The 23,100-nt window shown below is 48.5% G+C and overlaps 1 protein-coding gene across 1 annotated transcript in view; it reads left to right on the top strand.

Moving 5' to 3' along the window:
* NXN (nucleoredoxin) overlaps positions 1 to 23,100 on the top strand; it is a 46,995-nt gene that overhangs the window by 10,910 nt on the left and 12,985 nt on the right. The window contains exon 2 of the mRNA XM_039720836.1: positions 22,644 to 22,761. Within this exon, the coding sequence (XP_039576770.1) occupies positions 22,644 to 22,761 (118 nt within the window). The remainder of the gene's footprint in view (positions 1 to 22,643; positions 22,762 to 23,100) is intronic.

A 23,100-nucleotide genomic window follows, 5' to 3' on the forward strand; every position in this document is an offset into this window, starting at 1 on the left:
GAGCTGGAGCAGCTGGATGCCTCCCACCAAGATTGCTGATATTTAGGTCTTTGATTTTGGCGGAGACACACAGCAATAAATTAAATGAGTAGGGGAGTTTCAGAGAGTAGTACAGATGGTGGGAAACTGAGGGTAGGGACTACTTAAGTGCTAACGTATGGCACAGCTTCCACTCCTTTCTTTCTTAAAGGAATGGAAAATGCTATGGGCTGCTGTTCCAGGGATTTTGCCTCCTCCTTGTCTTCAGAGACCTGCAGACCACCTCTCTTACAGTGTTTTCTTGATGATCAAGAGTGTCCTGTGTGTGCTCCTGCCTGTGGCACAGCAATGCCCTCGGTGCCTGTCTTCATCCCAGCCTGATCCTGGTTTGCTGCATACTGGGTTTTCTGCTTTTCTCTCTGGGAAAAGCAACTGTTAAATGAGATTTCTTCTATCTTTTGCTTTTTTCCTCAATAGGTCTGGCCTGGTTTTGCTTTTGTTAAGCTGTGAGGATTCAAGTGAAACTATTTCATTCCTTTGTCCCTGTCTTGTCTGCATTAATTTGCTGTGTCTCGACTGATGGTTTAATTATTGTGTGTGACAGGAGCATCCAGGGCATCGATTGGTGTTTATCTCTTAGGTGGTACACAAAATAGATGTTTGTCACCCTGGTGGCTCCCAGGATGAGTTTTTGCCTAGAGAGGCAGTTTTCAAACCAGTTAATTGCTGCGTTGTAAAGCAGAGGAGTAGGTGGCTGTCCCTGCCTTTCCCTGCAGGCATGTCTCTGCTGGCTTCGTGGGACCAGTGGCTCTCCAGGTGGAAAGATGGGGATGTGGTAGGCTGGGAGGAGCCTCCTAGGTTGGAAGGAGATGTTTTGGAGAGGGATGGTGAGTGTGGGAGAAGCAGGTGGATGGATGGAGGGAGGGAGGCATGAGGACCAGGCTGGAGCAAGGAGTGGTGCCTCACCTGAAAAGTCACTTTGCTTCAGACAGCCCATATTTGAATTGCAGGGTTTACTCAATTTTAAAATTTAAACTCTGAGCTCTGCATGTTTTGTGTTGTTCTTTGGCTCTGGCTGACCGAGCAGTGGCCTTGTGTTGAGCCACATCCAGATCCTGGTTTGATGTTTGTCCCCACGAGGATTTGCTGCAGGCTTTGCTGCTGAAAAAGTGGAGTCATCTGCATAAACCCCAGTAAGTCTCTAGGTTAAGAGGCCACCAAATACCACCTCTGTCTGCTGCCATCCCTCTAATTATGAAAATAATAACCCCAGGCAGAGATTACACCCTGCTGGTGGCTCAGGGTCTGTTGTACTGGTCTCTGTTCAGGGAACTGCATTTGAAGGAGATGGTCCTTACCCTGCAGTTGGTTATGTAGGGCTTTGTTACCTCTCCCCTACAGTGACAGGTCAGGCTTGATGCCTCCTGCCTTGTGGACATGCAGGTTTGGGATCTGGAAGGGGAAGTGCAGACTTCCCTCACCTCCCTTCTGTCTTCTCCAGGCTTGAAACTAAAAATGGGATTTACACCTGGCAGGTGGCTGGGGCAAAATGAGTTCCCTAAAAGTGATGGCTGCCATCTCTGGCTGAGTGCATCTTCATCTGTTTCCTCCCCTCCTGAGAGCCAGAGCAGGGATTATCCAGAGCAAATCCTGTTACCCAGCTGCCTCCTCAGTGAGGGAGTCACAGGACGGGAGCGCCCCACGGAACATAAATCTGCTAGCAGATGACATCACAGGTGAAGGCTTTTAGGGTTTCTTTGCCAGAAAGTGGCAGTGTTGATTGCCAGGCTTAGTAGTGAAGAATTTGAAGTTGTGATTCATCCCTCAATCCATGTCTTAAGTATGTAGTGGTAAAGCTTAGGAAAATCTGTGTAGGTATAAAGTGTTTCCTCTTAGAGAGCTGAGAACCCCTTAGGTGCAGCAATTACTATTTTATTAATTGGGATTGAAATACCAAATGCTCAGAACATGCCAGCTCGTGTCTGTTGTGGGGAGAACTCAATTGCTCAAGAGAAAGGGCTTTTCATCCTGTCTGGATGCAAATCTATTGAAAAGAAAAATACCTGACATTTTTTGGTCATCTGCTCAAACATCTGTCTGAGCCCATGGAGGTGGTTCTTGGTGGGAAAATCAATTGTGAGAGGCAGAAAGGGAAAGGGTTCTTTGCTCATTCTCAGACTTGTGGTATGTAGTTTGGTATTTTACTTTGTAATTACTCCACCAATTAGTACAGCTACATTCTGTCTTCCCTCTGCTGCTCTGTGTGTCTCTCATGGCATTTGCTGGCCCTGAGGATAAACCTGCCTTGTGCAAAAACACAGGCTGGCCCTGGAGAGGCTTTGGTGAATTTAAGAGAATCAGGATCCATGTGGATGTTGACTCTGTCCCTCTGCAGTCAGTGAGACCATGCCTGGTCCTGGGCTGCTCCTGCACAAGTCAATGCTTTGCTGTGTCCACCTACAGCTGCTTAGTGACACAAAAATGAGGGGCAAAAAAGCTGTACCTGTGTTTTCCTTCAGCTGTTAAATAGTTCCAATGATGCTTGCAGTAGCTGAAGGTGCATCAGTGTTGGTGCTGTGGAATCCTGGCCAGAGCATGGTGAGAACATGAACATAGTAAAAAGAAATTAAACTTCTTCTGTAGCTCAGCAGATTGGACATGCCACAGAGACAGAAAAGTCCTGCCTGACATGAGTTTGGGCAAACACTTTCCGTGCCATTTTGTGGGATTTTCCTCCACCATTATTCACAGCATTTGCTTTGTTCAGAGCTCCAAGCTACAGGAGCCGGTGTGTAATTGCCCTGGAGGGTACATCACACTGACACAGAGCTGCCAGACACCTTCTGGTTTCAAAGTGCCATTTCCTCACACATTTTCAGTGTTTCTTGTTTGTGCTGGTGAAACAGCTCCCAGCAGGGAAATGGATATTGGTGTGAGCAGTCCTCGGGTGAATGAACAGCCTCATTCCAGCTTCCCTGGGAAGAGCCACTGCAGGACACCACAGGGTTCCTCCCCACTTGCTTAGCTAAATGTTACTAAAGAAAATAAGTTGATAATCAAGTCCAGACCTTCTTGCAGGAATTGCTGTGCTTTTCTCCCACCCTGCAGTGAGCAGAGGGCCCCCACTGTGTTGGAAGAGCCTTGTTGGCCAGGTGGGGTTCAAAGATCCTGCAGTGACAATCCAAAGAAAAATGCAAAATCCCAGTGGTCAGGTTGCTGTCCCTTCTGCCTGTAGCAGCCCGTCTGAGCCCATTTTCTGCTCAGTTATGAGCTCTTCTTCATTCTGTTTATGCTCTACTTACCAAAAGATGTTGGAGTCAGATGATTTTTCTGCAGAGGATTTAATTTCATTGGAGAGAAGTGACAGTTTGTAAAACAATCCTTGGGATTAGTGTCACCTCAGCTCCTACATGATATTCCCACCCCCTTCTTGAGTATTATTTCTTTGAAAGCTGAAATTTCCATTGCTGCTGATGCCCTGCCAGGCACTCCAGCAGGGCATACTTTCCCTTGGATGCAGTTCAAGAAACCATCATTCCTTTTCTCTTATTGTTTCTCATCAAAGAAGGAGGAGCACGTTTCCTGCACTGCTCTGCAGCACTGGCCAAAGTAGCCATGGATGTTCATTGGTCCAGCCATACTGGAAATGTGAAATGGAAATAATTTTGGTGGCATGGAAGCTGAAGCATTCATGTCCTCAAGAATATAGAGTTCAGCATTTAAAAATGTGTGCTGGCAGAGGTCTTGATTAAAGCCTGTGCATGTCATTGGAGTATCTTTAATTTTGGGGCTGTATCATTTAAGCAGACTGTGTTTGGTGAACTGGTGAGTACATCCTGTGTGTCCACCTGCTTTACCTGATGTCTCCTTAGCCCAGCCCTGACTTACCATAATGAAATACAACAGCTGTGTTGCTGGGGGAGAGCCTCTTTTCCTAGAGAGAATACAGAGGTTCTGTGATTTTCAGAGAAAATGTATGAGCTTCACTGGCAGGAGAACCAGCTGAGCAAGTCAGCAGTGGATTTGAGATGTTGGCTTTGTGGCTTTTGTCTAGCAGAGCCCGAGCAGCATTTGATGTGTAGACATATTTTCAGACATTTTGTATGGAGGTGTTGGCAGGTCTGTTGTTAACACCCTCGCCTTTAGGCCAAGCTATTGAAAATTCAAGTTCAGCTTGAATCTCATTTCAATGGCTTGGAAGGCTGCAATCTGATGGGCTGAAAAAAAGCTCATCCAACTCCAGCCCTTATTAGGAGCTTAATCTGAAGCACAGCCAAAGCCCAATAAGGGAGAGGGCAAAAAAAAAAAAGGCAGTAAAATGGAACAAAAAATGTGCATCCAATTTACAGTATTCCTCTGCAACCTTAATTCATCCCCCTGTATACATTACAATGCCGTTTCTAATTATGGGATCACATATGGGTTTTTTCCATGGCACCCCTGCCCTTGCTGCTCCTGGAGGGCAGCTGAGGCAGCCCAGGGAAGGATGGGGTTCCAAGTGTAGGACCTCAGCCCTTCATGGGCTTGGAGGCAAGGGAGTGAGGCAAGTGATGGGAAAAGAGAGGATAAAGTGCTGCTTAAGGAGATGGGAATTCCTGCTCTGCTGCTGCTGCAGGGCTTGGGGATGGTGCTGGGTAAATTGCTTTTCATGCACAACGAGGGACTTGATTTCCCAGGTCCCCAGGGTGAGGGTTGAGTTGCAGAAGTGCCGAGTGCTCCTGCTGCAGATGATCTCATGGGAAGTTGTACGTCAAACATTTAAAATGCCACTCCGTGCTATTTATTTTTTAAAAGGGAGCTGGAGGCTGATGCTGGAACTGGGTGCCCAGAGCTTCTCTGTAACTCTTTTCTTCATCTGTAAACCTGAGGTGTTGTGAATGTAGTTCTGTAGGATTTTATGAAAATAAATTCAGAATCCTTTGAGAAGAATCCCAGTCTGTAGTGGCAAGACGCCTTCATTTTTGCCTTGGAGCAGCACATGAAAAGTGTGAAGTGAAGAGAGCTGAGTGCTGTGCAGAAACCCAGAACTGAGTAATTCCCCTCTAACTGAGCATCTATTCTTGGTTCTAACTGCGTCAGGACTGTGTGTGCACATGGTATGTGGCCATGCTGCAAAGACCCCTGCAAGTGGACTGGATTAAAGCTACAGAGACAGCATATTCCCAGCACATCCTCACTTTTCAGGGCTTGGCAGCTGTACTGTTTTCTTAATGCAGCCCTTTGGGTGCAGCATGGGATAAATTACAGCACTGGGTGAACCAGGAGGGGACAGGCATCACTCTCCAGCAAACAGTAACAAGGAGGAGGCTGAACAGCTCAGTCCTGAAGATGGTAATTCCTTTGCATTTCTGACCTATAGCATAAAGTTTGGATCATCCAGGAAGTGTGTAGTTTAGGCTGCTAATGCCAGATATCTGCTTTTGGCTTATCTGACTGTGGGTTGTGTTTGATCTTTAGTCTGGACCAGTGCTGTGTGTTGGAGCCTGGCTTGCAGAATAACTCCTTGTGTCCATTGAAGAAGGAGGTCGAGGGAGTTATTTTCTCTTCTGTGGTTTTATGAACTCTATACCGTTGTCTGTCTCCAAGGAAGATGTGACGCACGATGGCTTTGCAGCTATGCAGCTGATGGAGAGGCACATAGCTGTGGATGCTGCCTCAGGGATGCTCCAGCAAGAGGGTTGGAGAGCCAAGAGGCAGCCAGCATTCCTCCCCCTGCTTCAGCACCCTTTGGACTTTGTTCCAGCTTATTGCCTTCCTCCCAAAATGTGGATTAGGAGCTGCAAAGCTCTCTGCAGGAGGAGCAGCAAGAAGAGCCCCATGAGAGGTGCTGTTGGGAGGAAGGGCAGCGCTCAGCCCTGCTCCTCCAGGGCTCTGCAAGGGTTTGAGCAGAGCTCGCTTCCATCAGCAGATGTTGTCAGGCATGCACAGGCAAAACCTTGCTCTAATTCAGTAATTATAAAAATTCCTGGCAGAAGCTGCGTGTGACTCAGCTGCAGAAAAATTACTTAAGGGAAAAAGAAAAGTTTACAGAATTAGGCTGACTTTAGCACACAGAAAGGAAAACTGGGGCTTTCTGTAAATCCACTTGCTTGTCCAGCTTTAGCCCACCATGTCCCTTCCTGCAGAGGGATGAGGCAGGAGCAGCAGAGCAGTGGAAGCCCAGGAGCTCATCCTCCCCTGGCCACAGCTCCCTGAGGCTGATGGAAGAGGATGGATGGATGGATGGATGGATGGATGGATGGATGGATGGATGGATGGATGGATGGATGGAGAGTTCCCTTTCCACTGCCCCTCAAAGCCAGTGCCAGCTCTGAGGACGGGAGGAGGTGGCTGCTGCCTGCTCAGCGCTTGGCTTTGCCTTTTCCAAAACTCTCTGCACACATTGGCACAGGAACCCAAGGAAACCTCAGACAGGTCTTGACTTATCTGCAAAGAGTGTTTGCAGCATTGTCTCCTAGGGAAGCTGCCTTTTTTTTCCCTTTGTAAACATTGGATTTAATTTTATTTTTGTTAAAACCCACATAACTAATTTCCCTTGGAATCTCTTGCAGGCGTCTGCTCTCAGTGTGTTTTGGCCTCGCTGCCCAGTGCTGGTTTTGAATCCCAGTCCCAGTGGTGGGAAGTTTTTAGAATGAATGCCAGTTGTATTTTTTTCTTCAATAGAATCACAGTGTCCGCCTGTGGGTTTTGAACAAATATCCTTGGTTTTGTGTTTTGCTTGCAAGTAGCCAGGATCCAAAGGGTGTGTAGGCAACCACAGCGATTCGGCAGGGATGCAGCACTTCCCCTTTGTCAAAAATGACTGCATTTTTCTTTTTTTTTCTTTTTTTTTTTTCTTTTTTTTTGTGCCCTAGCATGCACCTCCCAGACCGTGCTGCTGTGCCTGGCTGTTCATCTGTGCCTTTGTACAGGGCTGTGTGCAGGCACCCAAGGGAGGTGTGTGACAGCCCCAGCAGAGAGTAATTTAAAATCACACCTGGGGAGTGTGGAGTAGGAAACAATCCTGCCTGGTGCCTCTGGCAGTGGATGTGTCTTCACTGGCTCGACTTTTCAGGTGGGCAAAATATATTTGCTTGCATTTGGTGCTGAATTTTCTGCCTCCACTGGTTCTGCCCTGGTCAGCCCCTCACAGCCACATTTGTGTTACACTGGCTCTGTTGTCCAGGTGCTTTTCAGCATTTCCATTACAAAATCTAGTTGCAGTAGCACTGAGTTTCTCTGCAAAGCTGCTGTTACTTGGTTGGTTTTTTTTTTGTTTTATTTTTTTTTAATACACCACTCGCTGAGGAACTTCTAAGAACACACAGCTCCCTGGTGCTTCCAGTGAAGCAGTAAAACTGTAGCATTCATCAGCTGTACTTTTTATAGTTCCTTTAGTCTGCAGTTTTCTTAGTTCTTTTCCCTTTGATGTTGGTCACTGTCAGAAAAGAAGTTTGAAGCTGGATGGATAGGTAATAGCTGATAGATGTTATAAAGTATTAGTAAAGAAATGGGAAGTGACTGTGTGGTGGTACTTTCAGCAAGAACACCCAGTGAGAGCAGTTGGTTTTGGTGTTGGGGAAAATCAGTATAAACTTGTTTTTTGCCTGGTATGGGAGAGGGAAACAGAAATCCTGCAAACAAGTTTGTATCTGCATGAAGCTTCCATAACTGAAGAGCTGTCTGTATGCTAGGAGAAGCTTTAGTTATTCCTTGGAATCCTGGGTTTTTAGAGCATGTGTTGGCCATACAAACTCTCAGCTTTGTCATAAATCTGTGTTTTGGCAGTGCTTGTCCAAATGCCATATTATCCAGAAAGGAGTAGATAGGGGATTAGAGCAGAATCCTTTACTATTTATGGACTCCCTTGGGAATGCATTGAAATATTCTTTTGAATGGGCTAAAAGGTAACCACAACAACCCAAAGCTGCAGGTGCTAAATCTTCCCTGTGGCCCTCCTGTAGATCTGCAGGGGGGATGGAAGGGGATATTTCAGTTTGCAGATCTGAAATAACCTTGTTCTGGCTTTAACCATCTGCCACCTGCTGATTCCCTGGGCTTCGGAACAGAATCTGGGACTCCTGCTTATTTATTTATTTATTTGTTTGTTTGTTTGTTTGTTTTTACAAACAGGCTAACTTTGGAGCTTTAAATCTCTCGTTTCCTAAGCTAGCACAGAGTTGAAAAGCATGAATTCTGTACAATCTGTGGAAGCATTTTTCCTGTAGAAGTTGCTCATCCTTTCCCCTCGGCTTCGGAGCTGCTGTAACCGAGGCGAGTCCTGCGTATCCTCGTGTCCCTGTTGGCACAGAAAAGGAGGAGCAGGCTGGGTGCCAGGCTGCCAGACTGTTTTCCAGGCTGTCTGGAAATGTTCAGCAAAGCTGCTGGCTCAGGCTGTCCTGATGCCCTTCAGCAAACTGAGCAGCAAGAACTTACCCGAGAAGGGCTTTTCTCGTCCTTTTGAAGTTGTCAGTCATCCAAAGTGCCGCCAGTTCTATGCCCAGAATTTAATGTGTCAGGCTCCAGCTCTGCCCAGTGGAGGGAGGAGCTGCTCAGACTTCCTGGAGAAAGCACAGAAGACCCAGTTCAGCTGTGTTAGAGCTACTGTGGAAGGTTAAGTGTAGGTGGACTCTTCCTTTGGCTGCTTCCTGGCCTGTCTGGGCACCCGGACCCTCAGACACCCCTTCCTTTGCCCACCACCTTAAAAACCACATGTGCAGTTTATAATGTGCAGAGCAAATGCCATAAACTTCATAACTTGAAGACAAAACTCTGATGTGGGGTTACAGAAGAGTTCTGCAGCCTTACAGACTGGTTGGCCCTGGTTTGGTTTCTCAGAGTTTGGGAATTCCCTATGTTGGGTGTTTATCCCACTGCCCAACCCCAGGTGTGCTCCTTTCTTACTCACTGGTGGGGGAGAGCAGTGCACAGGCTGTGAAATGTGGGTTTCTTCTGCAAAACTCTTGGTTTTTATTAGGAGCAGCAGGTTTGTTCTTGGAGAAGGGAGCATCTGCCCATTTTTGTGTGTGCTCCCTGAGAAACCACAAAAATCAGGAGCAAACGCATGGCCAGGGCTGCCTTCTCCTTTATGTGCCTGTTTAACTGAATAATATGCGTGGTCTTGCCTTTGTGTTTACCTTAGGGTTTGTTATGACATTGAAGATGGATTTTTCCTGGCTCTTGCACACACAGCATGTAAAACCAACACAGCTCAGCACACGGTCAGTGTGTGAAGCCTGGTTCAACCTGGGAGCTCAGGCTGTACTTGGATGCACCCCATTGACAGCAGCTTTGATGATCCTGGCGGGTCCCTTCCAGCTCAGGATATTCCATGATTCTGTTCTGTGATTCATTGCTCAGTTGCACCTCTCAGACTGGGAAGCTCATCTCTTCTCGTGCTTGTAGCCACTTGCACTGCTTGTCAAACACAGGGGCTTGTTTCAGATTGTTTTTTCTGGAAATAAAGATATTTGGGAGCAGAGAGACCTTTGAGGTATTTCTGTGTTCAGCTGTGGACCTGTTGAGTTCTTGGTAGCTATGGGGAAGGAGTGTGTCTGCATCTACAGCTGGTTTTGCTGTCTCTTTTTAGTACAAAGAAGTTGCCTCCTAATCTTGGGATGATTTTTGTACAGACTTTTCCTTCAGTTCTCAGTTTCTGAGCCCTTACTTCTTACCTAGGGAATTAGAGTTTTTTTCCTCCTATGCATCATAATTCCTGGGAGATTATGTAATTTATCCCTGCTGGCTTGTCAGGAGAGACTTGGAATAAAACCCTTTGTAGTGTGCTGCTTAGCTGGCTGTATAAACATGAAAGTACCAGGTTTTTAACTGGCTTGCTCACATGGCTTTCCTCGGCAAAGCTTTAGCCAAAACACTCCTAGATAAAAGGATACTGAGACAGTCCAGGTCAGGCAGAGTTTTTCTGAGAAGGGCTATAACATTGATCTTTGCTTTAGTTTTATTTCTTGTAACCTCTCAGTAAGAGCAGGGAATGAGGATAAATTGTTTTCATCTCTCAGCGGTCAAAGATTAAGACAGATGAGGCAGTGGGTTGCCTGGAAGAAGCTGTTAAGTGAGAGCCTGGCTGTGACTCCTCTCTCTTGGATCTTGGATGAAGCTGACTTTGTGCTTCCTGCTTCCCAGGAGCACTTCCCCACACTCCTCCTTAAATATCCGAGCTGCTGAGTGATTGCCTTGAGTTTTCTGAGGTCTTTGAACTAAAATAAATGAGAAGGGCTCTGGGAATGAGGCTCCCATCGGTCACTTGCCTTTCACCTCTGAGCACAGGGGTTTGAATCAGGTGTGGCATTAAAGGCACAGGGTTTGGTGTCCCTCAGGTCACATCCTGCCAAGGCTCTCATGGGGGATAGGGAGGCCCCTGGCACCTTTTGCAGGGATCTCTTGATGTTCTCTTTTTGTTAATAAGCATCTGAAGAAGGTGCTGGTTGGATCTGAATGGGGGTTACTGGTCTGGGACTGGACTGGTGGTCCCTTGTCTTCTGCTCTGAATGCTCAAACACTGATAGAGAAGGAATGTTGGAGAAATACCCAAGTTTTGGGGCTCCCCGAGGTGCTGCAGTAGCTGGAGCTTTTGAAGCCCCAAAAGAATTCCCTACAAAACACATGGCTCCTGTTTGCTGCTGTTGGAACAGACAGCCCCTGATTGGCATCTTCATGCTGTCACTAAGTGGGAACTGAAGCTTGAAGAGGCATTTTTACCCTCTGTACCCCAAGGCAAGGGTTTTGGGGAGGAGAGGTGGTGGGTGCTGGTCAGGCAGGACCCTGGGCACTGGTGCATGGCAGGGTGGCTGCTTCCTTCTTTTCCTGCTCTTTGATGTGCTGTGGGATATGTAATGAGCATCTGCCCTCTAAGAGAAAACAGATTTGAGTTCTGAAGTTGCAAAAAGAGGGAGCAATTTTGTTTAATCATTTTCACACAGATCCACAGGCCTTTCTGTAAGAGTGAGCAGCATCTGGTTCAAGGGCAGCCTTGGCTGCTTTGAGCTCTCCTGCAGCTTCTCAGTCTCAGGCAGAGATTGATGTTCCAGATGCTGTTCTCAGCAATCAGATCAATGATGTGCTTATTTAGACTTTTCATTTTTTAAAGGAAAAAAAAAGAAGTAGATTATACTTTTTAAGATCATCTGAAGTATCAAAGATCTGTGAGGGGTTTTTGTGTTGTTTGTTACTCAGATCAGGGCCCTGCAAATTCTTTCCCTGGTTATGAACACCAGTCAGAAAGCAGGAGGTGAGCTGCCTGCCTTGGTACCTGGGTATTCACCTATTCCCTCCCTTCAGCTTCTAGCCACTGCAAGAAATACAGGACTTTTTATTCCAAACACAGAGGATTTGTTTTAAGGAGAAAGTACTGAATGCAGTAATGCCCCTGTGCCCTGCAAGCTGCACTGGCTGTCCTGGTGTGTGCTTTGGGTTGTCTCCAAACTCGTTTGTGTATGTGACAAAATTACTGAGTGACAGGGAAAGCGCTGGAAGGCTTTGGGGATTTGATTTAAATCTGATGAAAATCAAGGCTGCTGCCTGTTGTCCTGTGCCAGCACCCATTGGGGTTGCTGTAAAAACGGCTGCTGTGAGTTTGTTGCTGTGGTTTTCCAAACCCAGCCTTGTTATTTACCCATTCCCATCCATCCAGCATCAGTGTTGCCCTCCCAGAGCCCTGTGGTGGTCGGTGTGTTGCTTTGGAGGATGTCACTTGCCAAAGTCCCTGGATTTGGCAGGAGCACTCCAGGAGTCCCACGGGAATGAGAGTCCTGAACCACTGTCCCAGCCTTTATCTGCTGCCTTTAATTATGGAGATCACAAAAGCTGTGGTTCCTTGGGAGGCTGAGGCAATGTTTGGCTCCTGGCATACCCTGGGGCTGTCCTGGGATGAAAGTCTCTGATGGTGAGCAGTGAAAGCTGCTCACCAAGAGGAGCCAACAGCATCTTGTCCATCTCAGGACGAGTTTGGCTGCTGGGATGGACCTGAATCCACCCTTGGCTTTTGCTGGCAGGAGCCCATGGTGCCTGAGCAGACCTGAGGTCTAGGCCAGGGTAGGTGTCACATGGTAATTTTTGCCCCTTCAGGTTCTCCTCACAGCGTGAGATACAGACAAAAAAATCCCACAAAGTAAGCCGGAATTAAGCCGTGGGTTTTGTTCTCATTAGTGTAAAATCAGAAAATCTGGTGTTTCTGATGCTCTAAGGAGAGAAGGAGAATTAACTCCCGGTGAATGTAAGCAGAGGATACTTAAAAGGCAAATTGTTCACATACTTTCTTTAAAATTTGCATGAGTGTAGCAAAAGGTCATCACAACTGCAGTCTCCTCCTCAGATCCTGCCTGCCGGTGGCTGATTGCAAGAGCCTGTTGCTAAGTGTTCCTGGAAACAGAATAAAGATGAAGCAAGATAATTGAAGGAGAGGAGGGAGAGGGAGAGGAGGGGAAAAGCTTGGAGCTCGAAGCGGAACCGCAGAGCTGCCAAACGAGATGAGTGTGCTGGAGTTTGACTCGGTGGCTGCATTCAATCAGCTCTGACCCAGGGGTGGGGAAGGGGTGACTGAGCCTGAAACTTCATGGCAGATCCTTGGAAAAAGTCACTTGGACACAAGTGGATGATTTGCTTGCGTTTCCTGTGGCTCATCCAACTCCAAACATGTTGCTTCCTTGCACTGAGGCTGGAGTGGGGATGGGAAGATAGAATGTGCTCCCACAGTGCTTTTCCTGGATAAAATCTCCGTTCTTGCAGCATGGATTTAGTTACCCTGGGATCATCTTCTGGACAATTCAATAATCATGGAAAGCAACAGGATAAAACAAGAATGCAAGCAGACAAATCCAAGCTTGACTAAGGCAGAAAGCCTTCAACTCCAGGTGATTTGAGGGGTGTTATCTGTCCATCTCAAGTCAGGCTGTCCTCTCTGAGGAAACAACTGATGGTGGTTTTGTATGCTGCAGAATCAAATAAACCCCAGTGCAGCTCCTTTTTATTGCTGAAAAGACAAGGAAGCAAAACTTCCTGCTTGTCTTTGGTGTTTCTCTAGTTGAAGCTCTTGTAAAAACACCAGGCTTTCTCCAACTCTGTGAATCTATTTCCTGGAAACAGTTTTAGTAACTGTTTCTGGAGTGATTTTTATCATCCCAGAGCATTTTACAAACTGAATATAGTAACAGCTCAAATACAGCCCCATCTGAGGAGGGTCGCTGCCAGCGCACAGAAGTTTTCAGTGTGCTATAAAAGAACACACAATTTTCTTTTTTATTGCACAGAATCTCCCTTATTTTCACTAAAACCATGAGGTAGCCCTCCTGCCACTCAGCCCTCTGTGTCACCTCCTGCTTTGCTCTTGACTCAGAGACTCAGTGGCAGAGCTGGTGCTGGGTATCCTTGGCTCTCTGAATCCTGAGGTCTCCGAGCCTCCCCCTCCAGCTGGGCTTTTTTTTTTTTATTTTATTCCAAAATCTCCCTTATTTTCACCAAAAACATGAGGCAGCCCTCCTGCTACTTAGCCCTCTGTGTCACCTCCTGCTTTGCTTGACTCAGAGACTCAGTGGCAGAGCTGGTGCTGGGTATCCTTGGCTCTCTGAATCCTGAGGTCTCCGAGCCTCCCCCTCCAGCTGGGGCTGGCTGTCAGCAGAGGGAATTAATAGGCTGCATCTTATCTGACATTTTGAACACCCCCGTGGGGTTCACGTTTCATCAGTTCCTGGCAGCAGCTCCTTGTTTCTCCACGACTGTCCGTGCCATGCTCGTGGTGGCAGGAGGGACACGGTGGCCAAGGCTCTGTCTCACCAGTCCTGCCTTCATCCATATGCAGACTACAGGCTCTTTGGGAAACTCTGTCTTTTCTGACTTTCATCAGTGGAGCGTTTGACCTCGCTACTGATTTTGCACTGTTCGTGTTCATCTTCTGAGCTGGTTTGGCTGTTATCAATGCCTTAAAATGAAGGAGAGGGAATGGCAGGCTGCTGTCCCATTGCTCCCTGGTCCATGGCTCTGCAGCCAGGGGCCTCTCGTGGCTGGGTGCTGGGTTTCGGGGATGGATCGGGTTCCCCCGCTGGCCCTGCACCTGGCCCACCATGTGTGTGTGTCATAAACCCCTCAGCCCTGTCTGCTGGCCCCATGCTGGTTGTCCCTCCCCTTCCTCTGTGCCCAGCCCATACCAGGACTCTGCTCCTTTTCCTGTCCCTCCCTTCCCTGTTCCCCAGCTTTGCTGCAGCACTGTGTGGTGGAAAAGCTGCTCTGCAAAAGGAGTGGGTGAAGAAATGGCTCCTCCAACTTTCCACCTGCTGGTTTGTGCTGCAATTGAGGTGTTGGTGCATCTGAGCTCTGGGCAGCTTTGTTCTGCCCTGGTTTTTAGTGTGTGCATGTGATTAATTGCAAACGTGGGACTCTCAGTGGCATTTCCCATTTAGAGATCATTGGCTGGGGCAGGTTCACATTTCCAGCCTTTCTGCCGAGGGGCTGAGTGTCATTTTGGGGAGCAGGAGGGAGAGAAGTGCTCAGCAGAAGAGCATTTTCCAGCAGCCTGTGCTACATCTGTCCTGCCCGTGTCACGCCTCACTCCAGTGCTCTTCCCTGCAGGGCACGCAGTGCTGGCTCAGGCCAGCACAGCTCTGGGGCTCAGCTGTGCTGGTGAAGTGTGATAGGAGGGCACAGAGGCCCTGAAAACACAACATCATCATCAGTGCTTTTGCCCAGAGCAGTTTTGGTGGTGTGATGTTTGCTCAGGATGGACTCGGGGCTCAAAGGAGAAGTCCCTGTGAGCTCTGTAGCTGCTCCAGGCTGTGGGATCCCTTCCACCCCGAGAAGAGGAGGAGCAGGATTACTCGGAGCTGTCACTGGCAGGGATTGCTCTTTCCAGCTGGAGTTTGAGAGCACCTGGCTCTGGTTAGTTCCTGGCATATTTTGATGTGTGGTTACGGAGTGAATCCCTTGAGCTGTGCCGCCCTCCCGAGCTGGGAGCAGAGCCTGTTGCATGCAAAGCCCAGAGCTGCCCCCGCAGCCAGGGCTGTGGTTGTGGCCTTTGTAGCTCTGCAGCTGTGTAACCTTTGCATGAAAATCCTCCTTGGGTTGCAAACCAGGAGTGCTGCCAGATGAGATTCAGTGCTGTCGGCTCTGAGACACCGAGGTGGATGCAGCTGTAGGGAGGATCAGACCAAGCAGTGCATCCTGAGATCAGCTGCTTTTAAACAATCCGAGTGTTTGCAGTGATGCAAGAGCTGTGTTGAGTGGAGGTTTTTGTAAGGAAGCATCACAGTGATGTGATGGATGAGCTATTGCATTTCAAAAGGTGCTGTGGAAAAGCAAATTTGCCATCCACCCAGTGGGTACCTCAGCAGCAGTGGGCACAAGAGGGTATCTGTGATGTCTGGATAGTTTTACAGGAATCTTTTGTGTAGCTGGCCTGGGGGATGTCCTGGTGCTGGCTTGGGAGGCTCCTGGCTGCGGCGTCCTGGAGCCCTCACTCCCCAGGGTGTGTTACAGTGCTAACAAATACTCCATTGTTTTCCAGGATTTTGTTGGTTTGATTGTGTAAGGTTCCCTCTCGGATTAACCACTGAAAACAAAACAGAAACCTCACTAATACCTCATTGTGTGCATTAAACGAAACAAAACAAAAAAACAAATCCCGATTTCCCTGCTGATTTAAAAGGCTTTTGTGTTTGGTGGGAACTCTGTCTTAACTCAAGGCTTTTCAGAAGTGTTTGTTTCTTAATGATCCGGAATTGCAAGGTGTTTGACCTTGAGATTACTGCCAGCACTCAAGTGAACAGTAGCAGCAAAGGCAGTGGGTAGGAAACCCATGTTCTGGCAACTGTCCCACTTCCAGTGACAGATGAGACATGGGACCAAGGGAGGCCCTGAACTCCAATTCAACATCCCAGACTCCCACCCCACCCCTGCCTTTCCTATAAACAGATGGGAAAATATCCCTTTCCCATAGACAGAAATTATAATTTTTTCTTATTGCCTCTGTGTTTACATAGCTATTTCTTACTCAGTGTTAGTCATTTGGGGGAGTAATTTATAGAGGCCATGGACGATATACTTCTACATGTGTCTTACATTTTTCCCACATACACTTTAACTCCCAATGTCCTCAGTGCTTTTTGTGTGATTGCAGAAAGAAAAAATGTTTATTAAATAGCTTGCTCATGTGCAAGCCCCCTTTTAAGAGTTAAAGCAAGGCGTGCACATGGAGGAAAAAAACCCCCATTTATTGGACATACATGGAGGTGTATTTCCTAGTCCTTGGTGCAACGCTGCATCCTTAAATTCTGCATTCTTTGGGCTATTGAATACAATTTGAGAAACACTTGAAAAAAAAAATGTTTATGAAAAGCATCCTCATAGTGTTGATAGACCAGCATGTCTGGTGGCATCCTCCCTGCTTGATTTCCTGCCTGTATTGTTATCTGTATGTTTAGTGAAATGCTGCTTCCTCCTGATCCTGAGATCAAATCAAGCTGCCATCCCAGCACCTCTTTGAAACCTGCACATGTAAAACAACCAGGCCAGCTCCCGTGTCTGCTGAGGGCCCTGGGGCTTTGCTCTCCATACATCATGTTAACTGCTCTTCAGCTCTGCTCAAATTAAATGTTTTCCTATCAGATGTGGGCTGCGGAGGATCCAGCCTGTCAGCCTGTGTGTGTCAGGGGGAGAGCAGGCAGCTTGTGCTCGGAGCCAGCCACACGCTGCCTTGCCCTCAAACAAAACCCCCAGCTTGCAGTCCCTTGCATGGCCCAGCCTGGGCAATTGCAAAGTGCAGCAGCCAGCACTGGAGAACAGAGTGGTGAGGGAAGAAGATGGGAGGAAGCACCAGGACATGAGGTTGGGCTGGCTGTGGCTGTGGAGCTCCTCAGGGAACAAAGAGCAGCCCTTGGCCGCCGTGCCAGAAACCTGCAGAGAGGATTTGCTTCCACTTCGCCTCCAAACCTGCTGCTGCTGTGTTCCCTGGTCAGGAGGAACAAAAGCCCAGGTCTCCCCTGCCCCCCAACAGCTGTGGGGCGATGTGGACAGCCACAAGCTGGACCATGCTGTGCCAGTCTCCTGCCATGGAGCCACAGCAAGGAGAGGATGGAAGTGACAAGCACAACTTTTGTGTTGTTTTTTTTTTTTTTTTTTTGGAGCCACAGCAAGGAGAGGATGGAAGGACAAGCACAACTTTTGTGTTGGTTTTTTTTTTTTTTAGGTTTTTGCTTGCACCGAGTCATATTGCTGGAATGTCCACAGCAGGTGCTGCCAGGCTGAGTGCCAGGGGACACTGGCTGGGTTTAACTGGGCTTTCAGCCATGGCAGGCAGCGTGCACATGGAGAGGAGCAATGGGGTCCCTAGGGACCCACAGCCCCTGTGCCCTGCCCTGTCCATCTCAGCTGTTCACATCAATCTCGTTTATTACAATTCCAAATCCTCCCTCCTCAGCTCATTAACGTTCCCGGAGCAGACATCTCTGTCACCATTGTATTTTGTAATTAGATTTTGATTTACTTTCAGAGAGAAGCAGCAGCACAATGGACATTAATTTATCCCAAGCCTCGCTCGATCTCCTCCGTGTCACAGGGTCAGACCTTGGCGTGCACCATCTGGTCTCCCCCCACTACTTGGCTGTGTGTTGCTCCCTCGCCATGCTCTCCTTCTGCTCTGGGGCTTCCCTGATGCATGAAGGAAAAGGAGCAGTGAGGGAGGGCTGGAAGAGGAGCTTTTGTCCAAGCTAAGCTTGAGTCGTAAGGACAGGCGTGAACTAGATTTAAATCGACAGGGAGAGGAGCAGCCTGTTGTCTGCAGAGCCTGGGTGGCCCCTGGTGCTTGTAAACCCTTTAAGGCAGGATGTAAAAGCTGCAGTTTAACACTGTCAGTGAGGCAGGACAGAGGGGTTCCCGCAGCGCTGGAGCACTGGGAATGGCCGTGGATATCTCATCCTGGAGCTGCTCTGGGTGGCAGAGCTGGACACTGAGCTCTGCTGGTCCCTGCAGCCCTGGACCAAGGGCATTTTTCCACCTGAGTGCTGCTCGTGTGTTCCTCAGCCAGACTTCATGTTTCAGCCTTTGGCTTTTGAATGAGAGACCAGCAAAAGCTGAGCCCATGCTGTAATGGAAATCCCCTGTGCTCTCACACAGTCACTCATGGGGCTGTGGGAAGGTGGGACCTTTCCAATGTCTCACCAGACTTCTCCGGAGCCTTGGGGGTATTGCATCTAAGAGTGAATTTCTAGAAAAGTGGCTTTACATTTGTGCTAGTACAAGGCAGCAACCATGTGTTCATTTATTGCTGCCTTTGAGTATTTAAACTGGCTTTGTCCTCTGTCACTGGTCAGGATGGAAGTGTGGGTTGCAAGATGAGTAGAGACCATGTCTGCCCTCTGCATCCTTGGGCAGAGTCAGCTCCATATGCTATGGAAAAAGGAAGTGTGAGAGCTTTTAAGGTCCAGTTTCACACAACAGCAGAGAAATGCAGCCCCCAAGCAGGGTGGGAGGACCACTTTCCCAGCAGCCAGGGCTCAGTGTGCTGCAGGCAGTTGTGCTTTATCTCTGCCAGCATTCACTGCTGCAGCTCAGGATTTATGTGAGCCAGTGAATGCGACCAGGACTGATAAATCAATCAGCACAACCAAAAATAGAGCTCGGCAGCTGTTGGAAGTGGGGGATCCCTTCCCCAGCAGAAGGAGCAGAGCAGGAGGGGATTTCATCCACCCCGGCCGGGTGCCAGCCCTGCGCAGAAACAGCCCTGGGCTGCTGGGGAGACCTCTCGTCTGACACCTTTATCTGGAAAAATTACTGTGGCTGTCTGCAAACATCTCCCCAGCCTCTCAGCCAGGAATTCCCAGTCATCAGGATGAGGGAAATAATGGAGTCAGAACTGGTGGGAAGAGCAGCCTTGTGCTGCTGCATGGTCGATGTCTGGGGATCGCCTCAGCCCTCAGATCATGAGTGATCTCTGAAAGCCTCTCACAGCTGGCTGTGGATGGAGTCATGGAGGGAGCCCCCAGGGTTTGTGGTTTCCAGGATGTCGTGGTGATGCTTTTGTGCAGGGATAAAGTTACCAGAGGAATCTGGTGACTCTGGTTTTTCCACTGGACGGCTGCACTAAACCACCTGCACAGGAGCCAGGGAAGTTTCTGCCAGGCTGCTCAGCCTGCACAGAGTCTTGTGAGGGGCTGTATTTCCTCACTCCTTCTCCAGTGGGTGTCCTGGGGTGAGCAGTGACTGGAGCAGGCCTGAATCAGGAGCGAAGGCACTGAGAGAGGATCAGCTGCTTTCAGGCTGAATAGTCCGTAGATTATTTCCACATCTGTGTTAGCTTTGGCTTGATCCCACAGATTTGCAACAGCTGTTGGGAAGCAGAGCAGAGATCCCCTCTTTAAATGGATGATCAAATCCTTAGAGTGTGTGGAGTATGTTATTTCTATGTCATCCTCTTCACAGCAGGAAAAACAGCTTTTCAGAGTTGCTGAGGCAGCACTCTGCCCTGCTGCCTGAGCTATCACCCCATCAGCCCGCAGCCTCACAGCAAGTTGTAATTTGCTTTCTGCATCCCACACCCAGCCTGACACAGAATCCTTTGTGAGGTGTGTGGTTGTGCAGGTACCCATACCAGGGATGCCTTTTTTCTCCTGCATTTCCCTTTCTCCATGGACCACAACCAGTGGGTGTAAGCTGAGTTTGTCCCCTTTGCAGAACCTTCACATGTGCAAATCCTTGGCATTTTACCCTGAGAAAAGCTAACTAGCACAATGGTTTGCCACGAGACAAGTTGGGTCATCCCAGTGGTTTTAGGTGGAGATCAGATGTCCTTGCTGGGAGCTGTAGTTTAGGTGCAAAATAATGGCACAGCGTGGGAATCCCATAGGGAGCTGTCTTCAGCTTGGCTAAAATGAACCAGCCCATTTCCTATCCAAGGTTCTGCTTCTTCAGGTCAGACCTGCAGTAAAGGAGCCATCAGGCTTCCTTCCCAAATGTCTGACAGGCTCTGGAAAGGCTGGAATCTGGCTGATGAGGGCCAGGGTGGTGGGAATTGTGGTAGATCCTGGCACTCCTCCTGCGGCGCGTGCGTTTCTCATTCCCCATCAGCTTTCCTGGCGCACAGGGGACTCATCAAACCAAACTGCTCCCACTTTAAACAGCACATTCCTGGATGGAATTAATATGGTTAGTGCATCGAGACCACTAACTTCCAATTCAAGGCTTTTATAGTAGGCTTCAAATGGCAACCCAGTTCCAGTTGCTTTATATGCAGTAGTTGTGTTTGTTCATTGGCGTTGTGTGATGCGTTTCAGTGATAACCCAGGCAGCAAATCTGATAAAAATAGGAAGTGCTGCTCAGCCTATATGAAGCTCTGAAACTTGGTTTGGTGTTACCTGGGCTGGTGGGTTTTGTCTGGGAGCTTTTGCACAGGTGCAAGGTAAAACCTTTCCATTCAAATTGCTTTTTCTCATTCACCCAAGGTGTGAATGAGCCTGACATGATGTTCTTCAGGTTCAAGTCTCAGAGCTCAGTGATAGACATGCTCCCCCAGCAGCAAGAGATGTCACGTTGACCTCTTTTGATGCTTTTTGACCCTTTTGACACACACCTGGCTTGATGCTTGCTTGAGGCATTTTCCTGTGGACCATCACTGATGAGTGAGAAGTGGCAACTCCTGATTTCATGGGGACAGTGTGTCTGGATTGCAGATTGCCTGTGCCATCGGTGTCTGGGAAGCCAGGAGCAGTGCCTGCAGTTTGGGTCCAGTGGGGCCTGAATGTTTACACACCCTGAGAAGACCCAGAACCAGCTGTTGGCAAGAATTGCCACATGTGCTGGACCTCATAGACTGCCTGGAGCCAGCCGTGCCACGCTTGCTGCAGTGCTTTGAGCAGGTTTGGTTTGCTGTAGTGCTTTGAGCAGGTTTGGTTTGCTGTTATCCTCTTGTCTGGGGTGTCCCAGCCCCATCCCTCTGAGCACAGTGAGTCCATGCAGCCTTTTGGCTCCAAAGTGCAGACCCTGCTGCTTCCCCAGCCAAGCAAAACTGCCAGGACCCACCGTGATGCCCTGGGGGAGCTGCTTCTGTATACAAAGGACTTGGCAAAATGAAGTGTAATGTAAGCAACTATTTAAAGAGAACGATCCGATTGCTAGTTGTAATTTCCTTATTGTTTGCAGCACCCTGTTAAATGCCTGTGATCCTTATAAAGCGCTTTCCCCCACCCTTTAAACTTCACAGAAGTGGATTTTACCTTCTGTGGTTTGAACACCGTCATTGTGAGGGGGTTGGTTTGCACTGAGTACAGTTTCTTTATTCTTTTCATGCCCAAGGCCATTTGGTTTGTGAATCCATTAATATGTCTGTTGGAAATGGAAGGCTGGGGGGTAGGACACAAAACCTTGCTTCTCTCTATGTCCCCAGATCATTCCCATCTCAGGAAATGGGATTGCCTCTCTTTGCAAATCAGGGAAAGTGATCTGCAGAGTTCTTCCTCTGGGAACACGTGGGTGCAGTTTCTCTCTGAGATACTGGTGGAAGCAGCAGTACATGATGGTTTCTCTGGTCTTGTACTGGTTTACACTGGTGGGCCCCTTCTGTGCTTCTCCAGTGCCTGGGTTTTATTCTCCAAACTGGAGCACGTTGTAAACACACGGAGCCCGAGGGGCTTTGCAGAACAGAGCTTGATGTTATGGGAAAGTGGAGATTAGTTTCCTTCCCCATTTGGCTCTTGGTTATGGTTTGGCTTTTGTTTGAGAGTTTGATAATTCACCACTGGGCTGTTTGGGTTGAAATGCTTGGAGAAATGTAAGGAAAATGAGGTGATGGCAGCAGCTCCTCCGTGCACGGTGGGGAGAGCAGCTCTGCCAGCCCACACCTGCAGGCTGGGCTGTGCCAGCAGCTGTTGGTCCTGTTCCTCCTCATCCCAGGCAGCTTCTGTGCATGAGTTAAGCTGTGCCAGAAGCATATCCTGGGGAATGTGAGCCCAGGAGTGTGTGACACCCAGAGGGCTCTGTCCCCGATGTTGTGCAGAGCCGAGCACGCTGCAAAACCTAGTGGGCAGCAGACAGGTCCATCCAGACTGGGATGCCCAAAATGTGGCCATCAGCCTGCAAAGCTGGCAGTGCAGGATGGATGAGCTGGCCCCCAGGATGTCAAAGCCCTTAATCAGCTCCTGGGAACAAACCTGGGAAGCCCCAGTTACAGAAGAATAATTTTTTTGTGTGTTGGCCTTGTGCTCAGCCTGGCTGTGTCTTGGCAGGGGTTGCTGGTTTGTTTAATGGACATGGAAATGGGAGGGGAGGAAACAGCCAGGGAAGCATTACAAATTGTTTCAGAGCAGTGGCATTAAAAGTATTTGGGCTTACCATGTCTTCTAAACAAAGAGCTCAAAGCATGGCAAGTATTATCCCCATTTTACTTGCAAAGATGTAAAAGCAGGAGGAGGAGAAGCTTTGCCTCTGCTCATGGGCAAGCCCTCAGCAGGTGGGAGACACACAGGGGTCTCACCTGAGGTCCTGAGGGGATGGTGGTGATGGTGAGGGTCTCTCTGGGCCCTGACCCAGCAGCTCTTCCTCACATTCCTTCACACTCATCCCTGAAGCACCAGCTCTGTTTCTGTGCTCGCCTCTGACCTCTGCTCTGAAAGATGCTAATGCTCCAAAATCTTCCTGTTCACGCAGCCAAGTTTACCTCCCTTATCTCCCCTTCCAATCTCTTTTGCAGCTGAAGCTGTGGAACAAGTACAGAGTCTCCAACATTCCTTCCCTAATATTTATCGATGCCTCCACTGGGAAGGTGGTTTGCAGGAACGGCCTCCTGGTCATCCGAGATGACCCTGAAGGTAAGACCTGGAGTGCCCTGTGCCACAGAAACATGGACACACAGCTGCCTTCTCATCTCAGTTCACTCTGAATGGCCTGGGGGGGAGGGAACAAAGAACTATTGTCATACTTAACTATTCAAAGCATTGTGCTATTTTCGGTGTAAAATTTTCTGCATCATTCCTGCCAGATCTTGTGTTTTGGTTTTGCTTACTGAAAAGAACAAAGAATTTCCCTCCAGGATTTTTGTCTGGAGTGCTAATGAGGAAAAGGTTAGGCTAACTGAAACATGAAGTTTGGATTTTTCCCTAATGGAGGCACAGGGACAGACAGAATGAGGGCCCAGAATCCTTCCAGAA

Source organism: Passer montanus, unplaced genomic scaffold (genome assembly GCF_014805655.1).
Source record: "Passer montanus isolate IOZ18808 unplaced genomic scaffold, ASM1480565v1 scaffold44, whole genome shotgun sequence".
Classification (NCBI taxonomy): Eukaryota; Metazoa; Chordata; class Aves; order Passeriformes; family Passeridae; genus Passer; species Passer montanus.